Source organism: Grammomys surdaster, unplaced genomic scaffold (genome assembly GCF_004785775.1).
Source record: "Grammomys surdaster isolate TR1022 unplaced genomic scaffold, NIH_TR_1.0 174, whole genome shotgun sequence".
Classification (NCBI taxonomy): Eukaryota; Metazoa; Chordata; class Mammalia; order Rodentia; family Muridae; genus Grammomys; species Grammomys surdaster.
The window spans coordinates 4,814,483-4,833,978 of NW_021604622.1; the positions used below are offsets into that span (position 1 = coordinate 4,814,483).

At 38.8% G+C, this 19,496-nt stretch overlaps 1 protein-coding gene across 2 annotated transcripts in view; it reads left to right on the top strand.

Moving 5' to 3' along the window:
• Lmbrd2 (LMBR1 domain containing 2) overlaps positions 1-3,525 on the top strand; it is a 53,581-nt gene extending 50,056 nt beyond the window's left edge. For both annotated transcript variants that reach the window (XM_028767627.1, XM_028767626.1), the window contains 2 exons: positions 757-883; positions 2,734-3,525. In XM_028767627.1, the coding sequence (XP_028623460.1) occupies positions 757-883; positions 2,734-2,794 (188 nt within the window). In that variant the 3' untranslated portion in view covers positions 2,795-3,525. The remainder of the gene's footprint in view (positions 1-756; positions 884-2,733) is intronic.
• Positions 3,526-19,496: the final 15,971 nt, after the last annotated feature.

Here is a 19,496-nt window from a genome sequence, read left to right on the forward strand (position 1 = left end):
CATCAAATGTCCATGACAGTCGTCTTTCCAGTCCTATTTTTGTTTTTAAAGATACTTGATCTGCCTAAAGCGAGACTTTGATAATGTAAATTGTTTACAAGAAACCCCTGTTCATGTGGAGAAGGGATACTTACTGGGACGGTAATGACCTACATGTCAATCAAGCATTACCCATGGAGCCACTGAATACTTGCAGTGTGGATGCCTCCGTGTTAGCAGTATTTTTTGATAAATTAATTTCATCTGTGTCTTTATAATTTTTAATATGGTGGCTAGAAAAATTCAAAGTAATCATAGACTTTATTTATTTATTTATTTATTTGTCTATTTATTTAGCCAATATTGCCTTCATTTTTACTTTATGGGATAGATATTCTTCTCTTCAAGAGTTGAAGTTCAACTGCCATATACCTCAAATTTTTAGCCAAAATAAATAAATAAAGGTTCACTATGAAACCTAATGAAGTTTGATTTAATGATAAACAACTTCACTCTGGTGATAACCATAATTAAATATAGATTCTAGTTTTTATTTTTCTAAATCATCACACTACCTTCTTTGAGCTAGCTAAATGGCACAATAAATTGTCCTTATCTTGTATTACACTGTCATAATTTGAATCTGATTTTCTAAGAATAAACAACTTATGGTTATTGTCTTCACAATCAGCATTTACTGCAGTCTTGATTGTTTTCCTGTGATTCATAAATTCAAAGACAATAGAGAAATAGCCATGTTTTTCTTTTTTTGAACAGCATCCAAATATACCAGGGCTAATAACAGGACTGAAAGAGACCGAATAGAACTTCTCCAAGATGCAGAACCTCTGGATTTTAATGCAGAAACATTTACTGATGATTCTCTGGAACCTGAGTCAGGAAGGTAAGTGCTGGCTGTGTCATGTGGCTCTGGTGGGCTTCTGAGATTTTAATGACGAACTGATATAAGGAGCTTGTAAACAAAAGATAACCGAGCATGAGGAAACTATTGTGCTGAGGAGAAAGCTAGGTGGAAGTGTGCTTGTCTGGAATGCACGAGGCTCCGGTTGGATACCCTGCAGAGCAAGAGAAGAAAAAGATTTCTCTTTCTTTACCAATACAAAAATATGAAATAATATTTAATACCTTTTTTACTTTTTGAGACCAAGTTTCGTGTAGCCCAGGTTGCATTCTAGCAGCTGAGGGAAATTTTGATCTGGTGCCCTTGCATTGACCTTCTATTACAGGTGTACTGCCATAGGCAGTTTCTTTAGTACTGGAGCGTTAAGCTCAGAGAGCTGTGTATGCTAAGCACATCTACCAGCTAATCTGTGCCCTTAGCATTTGATAGCTTTTTATGCTGCTAATTAGTTTATATTTTTAAAAATTACGACATTCTGGTAGGTGTGGTGATACCTGCCTATAATCTCAGCATTTGAGCAGCTAAGTTAGGAGGCTGCTGCCCTAGGCCAATTAGCAAATCCATGCCAGAATCAGAAAGACAGTGAGTTCTGCTGAAGAAAAACAAAGATGCACCAAAAAATTGTATCATTCACTAGTTATAATTCAAACAGGTATTTTTATATAACAGTAGTAACATTAGAATTTAGAAAGAAGACAGAAAACAAGGAGTTATGACTATATTTACATCTCTATCTGACAATTCCGTTTATGACATTTATTATCTTTAGTCATATATGTATGTCTAATATGTTTTGATATCAGACACAATATAAACATTTTCTTTTATTGTAAAAATTCTGACTGGATTCATGTCCTCAAAGGCTCAGTAATTTTCCTGGAGTTGCACAGGTAAGTCAGACATTTTAACTCCAGTATTCTGACTACAAAGTTTTGCCATGAGAAGCAATAAAACAAAAAATGTTGAAACAGAACGGCCACATGACCCAACTCTGCCACTGTTTATATCTCCAAAAGACTCATAAGTGAGCATACCATCCAGATGCTAGCACATCTCGTACCTATTGTTCTTTATTCATAGTAGCAAAGACATGGAGCCAGCCAAAATGTCCACCAACAGATGAAAGGTTAAAATAAAACGTGATCTCTATATACAAAAGTATTTTATCCAACCATAAGGAGAAATGTAAACATGACTTTGCAAGAAAATATTTGTAACTAAAAGTCATGTTAAATGAAATAAACCAGTCTCAAAGGGTTGTAGAAGTAAGAAGGGGACTATGAGAGAGAGAACAGATCTTAGGTGGGTGGAAGAGAGGATCAGAAGGGAAGTCTATTTGTCTTGGAGGAAAAAGAACAGCAAGAAGGGAACAGGCTGCAGATACCAGTGGAAGGGAGTGAATATGAGTACAGTGTAATGGTATATGCATGCACGCACATATGTGTGCATGTATGTGTGTGTGTGCATGCACGTGCATGCCATAAGTAAGCCCATTACTTTGTGTGTTTCAAAGATAAAAACAGAAAAATAACCACACATACCAAAGATGTTTACTATCTTATTACCTATAAATAGCAAAATCCCTAGAATACTCTATATTTTAAAGTTAAGCATGGTTATTTATGCAGTCTGTGGAATGTTTCTTACAGTTGCTAGTTGATTTACAATTAAGTCCTTTTAGATAATAATTTTAGGAGATAGGGTTCTATTTTTAGCTAGTGAATAAATGTTATGGTCTTTGCAAATTGTGTAATCATTTTCCTTTAATGTTTTTCATGGTTTTTTTTTTTAATTTTGATATTTTAGATCATTTTTATATGTTTATGTTTTAGGTATCAACCTGGTGGACGATATCTCTCCATGTCTTCCAGCATAATATTTGAAGATATCTAAAGTCTGAAGTAATTCATAGATCAAGTAACCGAGGTCAACACATCAGCTCAGCCTTTATGAACATCCTTGTGTCCTGTATTTCCTCTGTTCTCTCTATAAACGGTGTGAGGATAACAAAGACAGCATTGAAAGTTGATCACATCTTAACAATATTAGGTTATGGTTTGTTGAATAGAGCATCATCTTTTCTTATAGGCTTTACTGGAGACCATCTGAAGCATCTGCCTTAGAAGTGTAGTTAAGTGGAAGGGTTCAACTCATGATAAACATAGAGCTAACTTGGTTTCATGCTAATTTTTTAGGAGACTTATTTTAAAGTTCAATGAAGCCATAAGTCATACTAAATTCTACAATTTTATAACTGTAATTTAAAATTTTACTATTTCTTTAAAAATGTTCAACCTACATTTTCCAAAGAACTAAAAGTGAACTGAGACCTCAAATAATGACCATATTCACTAAACTCATGTCTTAAAACAAGGCTAACGTATCGGACATAACTGAATGTAAACAGCTCTTCTTCAGATCTGCACACACTTCCATGGGATTGTGCATGTATAATTAAGATGATTCTTCAGTTGATAGTGTTAGTCTCTTTAGCATGTGTATTCTAATTGGGTGATGTGTTATTCTTTTCTGTCTTTGTAGTAACTGGATCTTTTTATGGTTTTCATATTATTGCTTTGTAAAAGATTTTCATTTCAGAGAAAAATATTCATCTTTAACATTTAGAATATTGACTTAATGCTTATCATTCCATCCAAGAAAACTCCTAAATATTAATGATGAGTAGATTCGTTTGTTTTATAGCCAAAGAGTTCCCCAGATTCTCTAATATTTACATTCTTTTAAAATTTATTTTATTTATATGAGTATACTGTAGCTGTTTCCAGACACACCAGAAGAGAACATCAGACCCCTTTATAGATGATTGTGAGCTACCATGTAGTTGCTGGGAATTGAACTCAGGACCTTTGGAAGAGCAGTCAGTGCTCTTAACCACTGAGCCATCTCTATAGTCCCAACTCTCTGATATTTAAAAGATGCCTGTTAATGTTCCTTGTAAAGAAAACATCTAGCTGTTTCAGCTATTCAATGGTAAAAAGAAAAATAATCCATTTATGAGTGTTGCTAACACTTAAATTATAGCTTAAAAAACAGAAAAATGTATTAGAATGGAAATGTGTAGTAATAACTTATTTGTCAGACATGCTTATTTTAAATTGGTTGTTTCAACCTTTGCATTTAAGCCAAAGTTGGGTATTATGTTTTAAAGAGCCAGAGTTTTATTACAAAGTGAACATGGCTTGGCACATATTAGCAGGGATTGTTCTATGGTCCTGAAGTATTTGTGTCTCTTACAGAATACATTTCACATGGGGTGACCAAACTTGAACTTATCCAGGACAGTTTCACACCTGTTTTCCTTGCAATTATTACTAGTGCTCAAGTGTTACTCTGTCATATGTTGAGGACATAGTTATGTGTAGGTACCGAAAGGAAGTATTCATCATCCTCATCTTTTTTTTAGTGGTTGCATTTTTCATGAACTTCCACACAGATCCCCCTTTAAATAATTATCAATAGATAGATTTACTCTGAATGGAAGGTTGCATAGACTGCTGGACCCTTGGACACATGCATATAACCTTTTACTGTGAAATGCAGTCAGAGTGCAGTTGACCAGAGCAGTGACAATGTAATGCTGTTTATGATTTCATGATTGGTTCCTGGATACCTTAGGCAGATCACGGAACCTTTCAGTGCCTCAGCTTCTTCATTTTCAGAATGAAGGACTTATTTACTACTTTCCCTACTGATCTACCTCACGAAACTGTTGTGAGGGAGTTAAATTGAGGATCATGTGCTGGGGTTTGGAATGACAAAGCAAGTTGTCTGCTGTTCTCCCCGCCCCCCTCTTTCCTATAACTTTGAAGAGACAGAGATCACAGAAAAGGGTCTTTGAAAAGCTTCAAAGTCCCCAAAGCAAAATGAACTAGTTTGTCTGAAGTTCCTTAAATAGTGACTCATCATTTGTTCTGTGGATTTACTTTGAAAGATTTTTCTTGAATATGGTTTTTGTTTTCTTCTTTTAATACTCAGATGCTATTGTCAGAGTAGAAAGATAAAAAGAGAATGAGTGTCCAATTTTGCTACTAACTTTCATAATGCACTAAGACAGATTGATAGAATGTGCAGAGGAATTCAGGTACTTCCCTTTAAGGTCTCACCAACAGAAGTGTGTGTATACATGCAGATGCTTCACAAATACTGCATCCCTTTGTAGTTTTTTGAGTTATTTCCACAGTTTGGTTTTGTTGTTTCAATGATCCAGAGTGTTCAAAATTGTAAGGAGTTTTTCTTACAGAGTTTTGTACACAACCATATAGAAAATTACTTTGCTGGGTAAACTTGAGTTTAGAAGGCAGTGATTTCAAGCTGAATGCCTTGACTTTATTTCTGAGGAATTAAGTTAAGATTTATTAAGCTGCTCTGAGTAAAGCATTGTTAGTATGTACAGTATTTTTCTTCAGACATGTATTAACATGCAGTCATAACAATATTACTACAGAATTCATATGCTTTATGGGCAAAGTGGTTTCCTTAAAGAATTATTTCTGATACTCTTTTTCTTACATGTTAACAAATATCATAGAATTATCTAAAATTCTGTTTTATTGTAGCCCAGCCTGGCCTAAAACTGTATAACTGAGGATCACCCTGAACCGCTGGTCTTCCTCTGCCTCCCACGTTCTACAGTCACAGAAATGTGCCACAGCACCCAGAGCAATGTTTTTTAAGTAATTGTTAGTTAAGAATATTTAACAAGCTAATAACTCAAAATAAGTGTTATAGAAAAAAATCTATAAATTTCAAGAATCAGCTATATGTATTGTTAATTTACTTTTTAAAACTATATAACCCTTTTATTAATAGCACACTTTTGTAAAAGAATTTTAAGAAGAATTAAGATATAAATATAATTATAAATATTTGCTATCAGACCACATACATCCAAGAGTTTTAGAATAGTTTCATCCCATAAAAGGATCTCATTTCACAAAAGTGTTAAATCAAAGCATGAAAAGTTCCCATCATAAAAACAGATCAGATTCAGCAGTCTACATTGTCCAAAAAGGAAGGTTGTTTGTTGGTATGTATCTGGCCTTTACCATTTAAATTGTCCAATCTAACACATAAGCATAGAGTATGTTCAGATTGAGTGTGGGTAGGAAAGTCACTGTGTGTTAAGGAATGTTTTCAATAATATGTTGACTACCATATTACCGGGAAAATAAAACCTATAACAACAGTTCAGACTGTAAGGTAAAATTTATGCTTAAAATTTGAATGGACTGTGCCTGAAAAACTCCAAGGATGATAGTACATTTGTACTAAGAGACAAAACATGTCCCCGAGGAGTTAGGCACACTTGCATTTCAAGTGCAATGGACTCTACAATATTTAACTTTAAAAGCTAAGAGGTAAATGCACTTAGGGTTTGCCATTGTGCTTCCCTCCTTCCCACCTCCCTTCTCCCACCTCTCTCCCTCCTGTCTCCCTCTCCCACCTCCCTTCACCACATGACTTTCATGTACAGACAGACTTTTCTCTTTTGTTTATGCACACTGTTGTTAATGAGCAGTACACTCGAAAGGAACTACTTGACTTCAAATCCCACTCTGTGAAATAGCAGTATTGTACCTGAAGTAGTAAAACACAGTTTGCTAGACTGGTGAACAATGTCTGAATGGAAGCATAGTGCATACTAGCTCAGTGCATTTTCTTTGATGTTATTAACGAGGACATTGAAGTAAAAAGTAATTTTTTTGACTGTAAAATTTTGTATAAAATGATTTAAAAATACCAAACATTAAGAACTGTGAGATATTTCACCATAAAAAGGAATTCATAAAAATGCATGTTTAAAAGTGGAATAGATTAGGATTACAAGAAGCGAAATTTGCTTTCTTTTTGGGGTACTTCCAAATCGGTGGCTTTTGTGGCTGGAGACTTGGAAGGCTAGGCTGGGTTAGCACTGGGTAAGCTCCTCCTCCCAGGGCAGGCACTGCCCGCTCTACTGCCAAGGGATCATGTGCACCTGCAGTTCCCTCCATATTAGCCACTGTAACAGTAATAAAACTCCATTTTCAAATGATTTATGTGCTGAGATCAGGTGAGGTCTTGCTATAATTTAAAATGTTCTTAATAAAGTAAGACTGCATAATTCTGTTAAGATGTTTTTGCTTCCTAGAAAACCTTTCTAGAAATATATTGATTTTTTTATGAATATATTGATTACTTGTAAAAGAATTTTACTGTGTTTGCTGCAAAAGAATATTGGGAGTGGCTGACTATGGCAGACATGTAAGGCAAATTCACAGCCTATTAACGTGCATGGCATTTGCAGTTGGTATTACGACATAACTCTCTGTCTTTATGGAAAGAATACTGGCTAACATCTTCCCTGTTAGGCATGCCAAGCTGTTGGGGAGAGGTTGTGTTATTTATTTATTTGTGTAAACAATCCAATGGATTTGTTTTTGTCTATATTTTGCGAACAACTTGAAGGATTTTTTTTTTCATTTTAGAAGATAATATGTATACTCATCTTTTAAATTACTATAGCATAATATATAAATTATAACATTGAAAAGTACAAAAAGGTCTAATTATCGATGTTATTTTCCTGGTATTTAATTTTTATAAATGGTTTTGTAAGTAAATAATTGTAGTATTGCTTTTAAGTAGTTTAAAGTCATCCTTAAATAAGTTCTGACTCAACATACTGCCTTAGTACAATATTCTAAAGTGAAGTACTCTGATGTGAATTTGAAACCTGCCTGCATTTTCTAAGTTTCTTTATATGTCTATGTATATACACCAGTACCCAAGAAAAGCATACCAGGAGCCTGATTTCCACATTGCATTGATAAAGAGCTTGGTCTTTTTCCTTCATATAATTCAGTTGCCTAGATGAAATAGAACATAAATCTCTTCAAATATCTGTCCAATTACAATTTTCAAAATGGTAACTTTTTCATTTGGGGTGCATGATGCCAAGTTTATCTTTAATCAGCCTTTATCACTGGATGTATAACAATGGATATTTTCCTACCTGGTCAGTAGGTTGTAGATTTAACTGGTTTTGTTTTGGTTTTTATTTTTCCCAGTAGATTCTCACTACATTTTCAAATCCATATTTGGAAAAAACCTGCAAAGTGCTATCAGTAAGTTAGTTAGCATCTTTGGCCTTATCTATGCATAATGTTTCTTAGTTTAATTCTGACAAACTCACTGACAGGCAATTCTTTGTAGTGTTGTAACTTACTGTGATGTAATGAATTTTTTTTAAATGTTTATATGATTCATTATTAAAATATAGGATATTGTGTAGCTTTGCATGAAATAAAAGACATCTCTATGAGTGTAGTTTTGTTGATTGTTTATGTATCTTACTTCATTGAGGTTAAGCTGTTTTGAGTAGATCTAGGCAGTGTTTGTTCCTTACAATTCATTGTCAATTGTTATTAAACTTTTAAAGATGAGTAAGTAGGCACACTCAAGAATAAATAGGTATCCTCTAGTACTCTCTGCAGAAGGAAGCAGAAACTTGATGTATGTTAATTACAGTGAGAACAGAACTCAATAGAAAGTTAACAAAGCCAAAGTTGGCTGTTTAAAAAAAAATCAATAAAAGTGATACAACTTTGGCCAGCCTAACCAGGAAAACAGGACAGGTTTCATTCCTGTGTGCCAAGTATACACAAATGGACTACAGGAGTTTAGCTGCTGCTAACCTGGTTTCTGAAGGTCATTCCTGGTTCCTAGGACCTTGATTATACAGCCACCCAACCCAGTACTTCCTACTTCCCAGGCATGGGAAGATGACAGACTGAGGGTGAAGGGAAAGGATAGCAAGAGGGGCCAAAGAGAGAAGACTAGTGGAGCTCTGTCACCCAGCTCTGCCCGCCGCTCTCACAGGCCGGGCCTTTGGCTCAGAGGGGCTCAGGGTGCCTTGGGGTGCGGGGTCTCAGTAGCTTCTCTTGAGGTGGTGAGCACCTTCAGCCTCTTGGACAAGTGTCGGAGCTAAGTGAATTTCTGACAGTTCACAGCAGTAAGAACGGGAGCGCTTTCACCACTGGACATCTGAGCTCTCCGGCTGTTCAGGTCTTTTGCGACCCCACTTTGCACGAGATCTGCATGCAGTTTTTGAAATCCATGTAGGCTGTTAACTTTCCCTCTCTCTCCTCTCATGTCCCTTTGTCTGCCTCCCTCCCTGCCCTTTCCCACTCCTTTCATCTTACCCCCTTCCCCCCTCCTGTTTCTCAGGTAGCCCAGGACCACCTTGAACCTTTTGTTCTTGTGTCTCCTTTACTCTTTGTTGGAGTGGTGGAATTATAGACATACACCGCCACGCCTACTTTTTCCTTTGGTCTTGATCCAAAGCAAATAGGAACAGCCAATAAACCAGGACAAAGGGACATCCCAGGACAGAGCATGGGGAGTCCCTTAAGGAGCTTTACACTCACAGAATGGGGGACCACTGAGATGGAGGGGGTCATCTAGTTCAGCCACTGTTTTGATTTCCTGAGTGAAAAACAGATCAGGGAAGTGGGACACCTTTTGCAGTTAAACTGTCTTTGGCTCAGAGAGTAGTCACTTAAGGTCTGTAATTTCAGTGCATGGCCCTGCTCACCCACACACATGCTGTTGGCATTGAGCAGACTCTGTGGGGACAAATGAAAAACAAGAAATTCGGGAGGGAAGAGCAAGACTGTTTTTGGGAGAAACCTAAGGGGATAGAATGGGGTGAAGGACCTGATCAAAACACATAAAAAACCCTCTCTTTTTCACACTCCTCATTACTTTGACCATTCAGGGGAAAGAGGAAGGTTTCACATATGCTCAGCACGGTGCCCAGATTCCTACCAGTGCATGGTGAGAGGCACAGCGTCCAAGAAATTCTCCGCTAAACACAGAGAAGCTCAGCACAGTGACATGGAGACTGTGAGTCAGAGGGGAGCTCTTAGATGGAAGGTTGTTACGGGTGAAGGACAAGCGACCAGCTCTGGGCATGTGGGCTGCAACTGACATCGTTCATGTTCATCTCCCTCTTCCAGAATCTCCCCATTTCTCTAGCCTTCCTCTCCTGTAGTGATCTCTGCCGTCTTCAGAGCCTCCATGTTCATAGTTTTATAATGGATAGTGAACATTGTGCCTAGGTGGAAGCTACTATTTATTGATGGGCCAAGAGTCTCGATTTCTTCAAGATCATGGTCATAGGCTTACCATGTTTCACTGGGGAAGAAGCACTCTGGTGTCAAGTATCTTTCTCATTAATTCTTAATCTCTTCCTCTCAAGGCAGACCACTCTTAAATAAAGAAGGTGTAGAAGAAAAGTGCATTTCGGTAATCTGACTGAAAAAAAAGAAAGAAAAGGATACATAGAATATATGGGGTGTGTGTGTGTGTGTATACCATCAAAAACCTTTTGAAGTTCAATCAACTAAATCTCCATATTCCCTTTTCTCCCCTAACTAGATTTCTGCACCCACATGAAATCCTTTATTCAGTATAGATTACTTTGACAAAGGATGTTTTATAATAATATTGTTACCAGTCAGTTGAATGAAGTCTGTGATGATTAGTTTTGATTGTCAACAGATGGGAGTTAGTATCAACAACAAAGCATATTTCAATGTATCTGTGAGGTACTTCCATAGAGGAAAGGCCCACTTTGAATATGGATGTCACCATTCCTTGGGTAATGTGGGCAAGCTTTTATATTAGCCTGGTGAGTAGAGTTAAATCTCTGGAATCCATGTAAGGTGGAATGATAAAACCAACTACATATCCTTGTCCTCTGATCTCTACACACACCCTAAGACATAGGCACCCATATCCATAACACACACACACACACACACACACACACACACACTAATAAATAATGACAAAAACAGCCCAACCAACCACCAGCCATGCACAATGAAGGGCTCTCTAACAAGCCTGAGCCTGGCAAACACAGGCCCAGACATAGCAAACATGATGCTGACAGGTTTTGAGCTTTTACCCCTTTCCCTCTGTCTTGCTAAAAACTGTTAGTTCACATTCCTAAAGCTAGCTCCCAAGGTCTGTACCCTTATTGGGCCACTGTTTCATTCCTGAAACAACACCAAGCTTCAACAATCAAAATTGATTATTTGAGTAAAATGTCTAATCAAGACTTATCAGGTCATCGTAGCACAGACTCCCCTTTTTCTTCTTAAAAACCCACTCCAGAAAAAAACAAAACAACAAAAACCAACCACCACCACAAACAAAAAACCCTGCTTGCTGCTTGCTGTCTCCACTGACTTGGTCGGTGTGGGTGACCTGCTTTACAAACAATGAGCCATCCATATCAGACATGGGAACATGGGAAATGAGATGGAATGAGGCTAAACAAGACACAAGGCCTCATCTTGACTGTTCTGTGCAGCAGACCCATCCATAGGATGATGATGCCCACAGTTTAAGAATCTCAGTTGAATAAAAAGGAAACTGAATGGAGCACCAACATCCATCACTCTGTCCATTAACAGTGGATGCGATGTACCCAGCCTGTCCCATGTTTGTGCTGCCATGCCTTCTCACCATGATGGACTGTATTCATGGAACAGTAAGCCAAAATAAAGTCTTTTTAAAGTTGGTTTTGCCAGGTATTTTTTTTTTTAAGTAACGAGAACAGAAACAAATACAAAGTCCATTTTTCTCTAACATGACAGAAGTTCTGAGTAGCTAAAAAGTAGCTTTTCCTGTGCTTACAGTCCTGGGACCTTGAGCCCTTGAGGCTTAGGGGTTGGATTGGCATCCCCTAGAGGGTTTAGAACCAATACCTAAAACTCTACTAGAAGCTAGAGCCCATAAGATTGGAGGTTTATTTCTGTGAGCTTTAAACATCAAGCCTTGGGACTTGACAGCTATTAATCCTTGGTTTCCAGCATCATAGCAAAAAGTGTAGCCTTTAGGTGCTCTTGAATGAGCCTCAAGTGTTGGAACCCTCAGATCTTCAGATCCTATAGTAGCTAGTATTATGCCTCTTGAGTTTAGGGCACTAAGACCCTCAACCCTTGATAGTGGCTAATGTTCCAGGTCTTCGGCCTAGCTTACCTGAGACCTAAGTCATTAAAGGTTGCTAGCCTGTTAGAATGGAAGAGGACCACAGTTTCTTATCTTCATCTCTTCACAGGTTTGACTTTCTCTGCCACCTCTGACTTCTGCTCCTGAGTGAGCTTTAGATCTCTTTATACACCTTGCTACTGTTTTTGCTGCAGCTGTCTTTGTTGTTGCTACTCTTCTGCCTTCTGCTCCTGGTGTAATCTACTTCTCTAGTGATAAATATCCAATGTAAACAAGAAAAGTGTGAAGCCTGGCCTTCTATTTGGCTTAATGGTACATCAGCAAAGAAGGATGTCTTCCGAGATTTGAAACCTGAGCCCAACAGTCTTCTTACCCAGTGAGGAAGTGGGTATGGTAACAGTGTTTGCACCAACATGACTTAAGGACTATGCCTATACCGATCCTGATGCTCCCTACCTGATGTTTATAAAATGGCTGCTATACAGTCTATCAAGGCTGTGGTAGCAGAATGTCGGCACAAAGATCAGTCATGACTGGGATAGGGTTTTTTGGAAGCAGAGCTGCAGGTGTAACAAACAGCAGATCCCGTAGTATAGCTTTCTGAAGGCATTCTTAAGAGTATTAAAAGCAGCCTGGCTTGCAGGGTGATACCCAATTGGCTGTGTGGGTGGTGATTTTTCCACTCACAGCACCTGGAGGTTCAGAAAAGGGCCTAACAAGTGGCAAATGAGAATCAGACCACCTTGGCACTCATCAGTTTGTTTAAAGAAGAAAAAAATTAAATGGGTGCTTCCAATAAAAGTATTATTAAAAAGTTAATATTTTGCTATTATTTAACTGTGGTTTATTCTTAACCAGACACCTTGTGGAAGAGTTAGATTATTTTATTTGCCTGAACAAAAACTTCCAGCCACATTTATTACTTCATTTTAAAGCACCATCTTTATTTTTACGTATCATAAACTGATTTTTTTCTTTTATAATACCTGAAACTTAAGAACACTTTCTCAGATAACTCCTTTTTTATGTGGCTAATAAAAAAAAATCTACTCTTACAATTATCACGTAGTTTTTAAAAAATTAGAAGCCAGTCATGAGTGATGTCAGATTTGTTTTTCTTCTTTTTAAATGTCAGAAGTTATTAATGGAATTATCAACATTAAGAGTTCCGGGAAGATGAAAGCTGTAAGTCTTGCCATTTCTTTGACAGTTTGTTGACAGAAAATGCAATAGAAGCTTAGGACATAAAACCTTAGTCATGGTCCCATAGCAGGTGAATGGCTGAGTCGGGAGGATCTAGGACTTTACACTCTGGTTGCTCAGACTGTTCATTCCACTGGAAGTATTGGTCAGCCTTTAACTTGAAGAAAACCCCAAAGCAAGCATCTTTCAGAAGCACAATTTTGAGTAATGCTACATACACTTTTAATGACTTTTCTGGCTTTTGTTATTGTTGAATCTGTATCAAAATGATCATACTCTGAAAAATTGTTTTTAAATGTTTATTGTGTTAGAGTATGTACAGCACAATCTGCTTTGGCCACCGTTAGTGTGCCATTTACTGGCACTGTTTTATGGTCACTGTCACCTTTCTTATCCCACGTTGCAAGTCTTGTCCTTAAACAGAAGCTACTCACTGTTGCCTGACCCAGGCTTATATCTTACTATTCTACCAGTTTCCTTATCAATTTAACTGTAATAAGCAGCCACTGAGTAGAGTGAGACAGTATTTGCTGTTGTCGAATGTGTGGTGGTACTCTTTCACTGTGCCCTTTCAAAGCTGAATGCCATTCCATTTACTGAATGCTAGGTTTCATCTCTCTGTTCATCTGTTGCTGGCATTTGATTGCTTCTTAAGTCTTGGCTGTGGAGAACAATACTGCTATGAGCCCCAGGACACAGACAGTCACCAGCAGACTGGAGTCCTAGCTTAGTGTCAATTTAGTTAGCTTTTAGATTAGGTTCCATGTTCATGCAACATCATAAACCCCTTTGTATCTACTACTGGAGATTTGGCTAAGCGGTTGCAGTGGATCATTTTAATGTAATTATTTTATAACTTCAGAGATTTCACTCAAAATTTGAAATCAAATCCACAGTTGAGATTCAGAGAAACAGTTTATTCAGAGAATAATCTGTAAGTTATCATGAGTTTTGAGTAAATACTGAAAGCTACAGACTTCCTGACTCTTCAATAAACATAAGAAACCTCAATGAACTCAGATGGCCTACAAAGACTTCCATTTTCTCATGTTTAGGAATTTTCAAGAGTCTCTTATGATAGACATCTCTAGCATTTTTCTTCTTCACATCACCAATAGGCTTGGATGAATGGCTGCAAGTGTGGAAAACATGTGAGTGATTTTCGTTCTGACTCTTAATAACTAGCATTAAACATTTGAGCGATTGATTATTATTATTATTTATTTTGGGTTGATCATACTCTCCCATATACAATCTTAATAAATAACTTAAGATGCACTAGGAAACTAAAGCATTGTAGTATTTAACCTGCACTGGCTCTAGCCAGTATCTGGGATCACAATTGGGTTATAGCTACCAGCTCAAAGTATATTGAGACATGCAGTAAAAGAGTTGATTGTCTGGAGCAGAGTATTGGGAGCAATGTAGATACTATGAATACTAGACCAAAAGGAAGTTAGTAGTGCTACAAAAAATGTACATTGTATTAGAGATCAAACACACAATCATAAACTGACTTTGATTCCACGTATAGATGTTAAATTTTTCTTTCTGTGCATAGCAAAAATATGGGAGGAAAACAAATTGAGAAAATGCCTATTAGGCAAAAAGCAAGTGGCGCTTTATGATTTGAGATATTCTCAGCCTGTTTGGATTGCTAGAGTTTTTAAAGTTAAGAAACTTAATGTCAGAAAAGTAGTGAATCATTTTCTTGTCAAGGAAGTGCCAAGATCCAGCCTTGGCTTGGAGAGGGGCTCTGAGAGAAGGGGTGTCTGGGAGTGGCGAAAAGAAAGACTCAGAAGTCAAATTGTGGATCCAAGATTACAACCGGTATTCTGCTTGATACAGCTTTTCCAATCTGCTTCTCTCTATGTTCTGCTTACTCTCTGGAGATTACTCTGTCTATTTTTTTGCTTGCTTGTTATTCTAAGAGGTCGCTCTGTCCTCTGTCCATGTCCTAATGAAGAGGTCAGCTCAGAAACTTTGGAAAGGCCATGGACACTTGCCGAATGGGAGGATCTAGTTAACATTCCTCAGTCAGAGGACACTTGCTCCCCTGGAAGGGAGAGACTGATTAACATTCCTCAGACCACAAGGGAGCGAACCCACCTGTGGGTAGGGAAGGCCCAGAGTACATAGACACATTCTATAGGACAGACCAACTCTTGCCACCTACAGACAAGGGAAGTCCTTGTCACCTTACACCCTAAAGATCAATCAGTTTAAAAAGTCACACTGTTCTGCCAATCACATTGTGCCTAATGGCTGCTGCTCTAAAAACTATATAAAGGCACACTGAATGAGCTGCATGAGATCGCCACCTCTCCTTCAGGTGCAGGATGACCCCAATGTGTTGAAACAATAAATTCCTCTTGCTTTTTGCATCGATTCTTGGCTGTGTGTGTGGACTCAGGGGGTCCCCGGTAAGCTAAAGCTCACCAGAGTCTTACAGTTTCTAGGGAAGCAACTGTTTGAGTCACTTGTTTTCTGTCTCAAGATGTTAGCTTCACAGTATTATGTTCATCTAGTGCTGAGAAAACTTCTTTTTTTTTTTTCTTTCCAAAGCCATATAGGGCATTTTTATTTTTTTTTATTTTTATTTTTTGGGGGGTTTTATTTTTTTAATTTCTTTTTTTTTTTGAACATGAAATGCTTTTTTATAGCATGTTTTACAAGGGGAGGGGGTAAGAGGGTCCAGGTGGTGGAAAAGTACAAAATCTTCTTGGCCTGTGCCTTGAAACATGTCATGGTCTATATGGTACACTGCCTTGAATTATGATCTACCTGCAGTTCTTCAGAAGATATGGTACACTGCTTGAGTTATGGTCTCCCTGCTATTCTTAAGAAGACATGGTACTCTGCTTTGAGTCTATCTGCAGTTGCTAAGCAGGATCTTGCAGTTGCCAAGCTTCAGAGGACATTGTGCAGGTGGAGAAAGGTAGGGGGTAAGGGTAAGGGCGAGGGTCCTGGCTTCTGGCATCTCCCCCTTCTCTGTTTAGTTAGAGAAGGTGTCTTATGTTCAATCCCAACTATGTGAGTTTTGAGTTTGGATGTCTAATTATGAGGGGGTCTTAGACAAGTTCACAACCCCAAAACACTGATGTGAGACGAGTCACATCGATGGTCGAAGGCTTTAGGCTGTCGACGATGGGCAACGTCAAGGGACTCTGATGTGGGTGAAAGGAGGGTGAGAGCCCTGTCTTAGGCCATGTAGGCTGCACCCACTCCCAGCACCACGCACTCCTTTTCGGCTGCATTGGGTGGGCCCCTGGGAAGTGGACCTACAATAATCCCGTCATTGGGCTCACAGCCATCCTAGTCTCTTGTAAATGTTCAAGTTACCAACCATTTGTCAGTTTGGGGTGTAATATTGTCATAAAGGAAGGCTCCCCAATGTTAGCGGCCATATCAAGGGTGGCCTTGGTTTAGGAAAAAGCCAATTTTTGTTGTGGTGATCAAGAGGCCAAGCTCTCTAGCGAGAGAAATGAGGGCAAAGCCAGGCATACCAGGAACCCTTCTGGAGGGCGTGGAAGTCTAGGGGTCGACCGTAGGGGGAGGCAGGGGAGCTGACAGCTGTGTCAGTCTCCTGTGGAGTCACTTCTGGATCCTCTGCAATTTTCAGCTGATGGTAATGAACTTCAACTGCCTTCTTGATGGCAGCATCAACCTGGTTCCGTGGACGACAGGTCACGGGCGATGATCTCTGTCTTGCTCAATCTTGATGTCATGCGCACATCCTCTCAATGAGGGTCCGTCCGGATGGGTCCATGCCTCGAGCCCCACGTCTGGGTGCCACTTTCTGGTCCATCTGGGTTAGAACTTCTAATAGCAGGCATCACAGGTGATTCAATTTTACCTGGAAAGAAAAAAGAAGGGGATTCTCAGGGAGATTTCTCTTCCCTGGATGTAAATTGTTATTCATCGTATTTATGATTGGGCCTGGCTTTGTGAGGGTATCTATTTTTTTCATTAATATTTGTGGTAGCCGGTTAGCTGTGCCTTCTGTGGTGTTGGGCAGGCATATCAGTCCTCGGCTCCATAAGGGAACTGGGACTGGGGCATTCCCTTTATGGGTATGAGGGTCCTTCCCCATATCTGTGGCAAAGTTTTGTTGGTCTTGGTGGTGCCCGAGGTCACCAACATGGTCAGCAAGAGATTTGCCATGAGCTTTCAGCTTTACAGAGAGAAAAGTGAACAAGGCATGATGGAGAGTATTTCAGGGGGACTCCTTCTGAGGGGGTACCGTTCCCCCTCTTTTGTTTTTAAAGCCAATTTTTCAGAGTTCTTGTAAAATCAGGGCAGAAGCGCCAACAGTTGCTCCTTCCACACTCAGAGAGTCATGAAGGCCTTATTTAAGGATATATAAATCTATATTAATAATATTTTGTCAAAGGACTTTTATAGCTCCACTGACAATTAATCAGACTATATGATATATCGATTAGAAATAGCTTTTTCTACTTTTTGTGAGATTACCTCTCTTTTGTCAATTAACTGTTGAGGAAGTTAGGGTTTACCTCTCTCTTGAGAATATTGAACAGAGATTTAAATTCTTTTGTGGAGAGCTTAAAATAGTATCTTAGCCAATTTGCATCTCCTAGAAACTTTTGAAATTAATTGAAAATAAATAGACTCCCTTTTTTTTAAATCCTTTATCTGTGTGGGGTTTTTATTGGGTATTATACGTATTTACCTTTCACTGTTGTCTCCTTTCTCATTCTCCCCCCAAATCCCTTATCCCCTACCCCTTCCTCCTAATTTTTGTGATGGTGTGCTCCAAACATCCTCCCAGTCCCATCTCCCTGCTCTCGAATTCCAACACAGTAGGGGATCCAAACTTTTGGGGACCTTGGCCCTCCACTTTCACTGGAGTCTAACAAGGTCACCCTCAATTCCCTATACAGGTGCGTGAGTCCCTCCCTTTGTGCTCTCTGGTTGGTGGTTTAGACTTTGGGAGTTCTGGTTAAAACTTTTGATGCTCCTTCTAAAAAGGACCAACGCATTCATACTTTGGTCTTCCTTCTTCTATGTGAGTTTTATGTGGTCTATATGAAGATTCTTAGAAATTGTGAGCTTTTGGGCTAATATCCACTTATCAGTGAGTGCATACCATGTATGGTCCTTTGAGATTGGGTCATCTCACTCAAGATGATATTTTCCAGCTCCATCCATTTGCCTAGGAATTTTGTGAACTGATTGTTTTTAATAGCTGAGTAGTACTCCATTGTATAAATGTACCACATTTTCTGCATCCATTCTTCTGTTGAAGGGCATCTGGGTTCTTTCCAACTTCTGGCTATTATAAATAAGGCTGCTATGAACATGGTGGAGCATGTGTCCCTGTTGTATGTTGAAACTTCTTTTGGGTATATGCCCAGGAGTGGTATAGCTGGGTCCCTAGGTAACGCTATGTTCAATTTTCTGAGATACCGCCAGACTGCCTTCCATAGTGGTTGTACCAGTTTACAATCCCACCAACAGTGGAGGAGTGTTCCTCTTTCTCCACATCCTCGCCAACATGTACTGTCACCTGTGTTTTTGATCTTAGCCATTCTGACTGGTGTGAGGTGGAATCTCAGTGTTGTTTTCATTTGCATTTCCCTGATGACTAGGGATGCTGAACACTTCTTTAGGTGCTTCTCAACCATTCAAGCTTCCTCAGTTGAGAATTCTTTGTTCAGGTCTGTGCTCCATTTTTTAATAGGGTTCTTTGATTGTCTAGAGTCTAATTTCTTCAGTTCTTTGTATACCTTGGATATTAGCCCTTTATCAGATGTAGGGTTGGTGAATATTTTTTCCCAATCTGTTGGTTGCCGCTCTGTCCTATTGACTGTGTCCTTTGCTTTACAGAAGTTTTGCAGCTTTATGAGGTCCCATTTGTCAATTTTTGGTCTTAGAGCACAGGCCATTGGCGTTCTGTTCAGGAACTTTTTCCCTGTGCCTATGTATTTCAGGCTTTTTCCCAGTTTCTCTTCTATTAGTTTCAGTGTGGCTGGTTTTAGGTGGAGGTCCTTAATCCACTTGGAATTGAGCTTTGTACAAGGAGATAAGTATGGATCAATTTTCATTTTTCTACATGCTGACCACCAGTTGGACCAGCACCATTTGTTGAAAATGCTATCTTTTTTCCATTCGATGGTTTTAGCCCCTTTGTCAAAGATTAAGTTACCATAGGTATGGGGGTTCATTTCTATGGGGGGTCTTCTATTCTATTCCACTGATCCTCCTGCCTGTCTCTGTTCCAATACCATGCAGTTTTTATCACTATTGCTTTGTAGTACAGCTTGAAGTCGGGGATGGTGGTTCCTCCAGAAGTTCTTTTATTGCTGAGAGTAGTTTTCGCAATCCTGGGTTTTTTGTTATTCCAAATAAA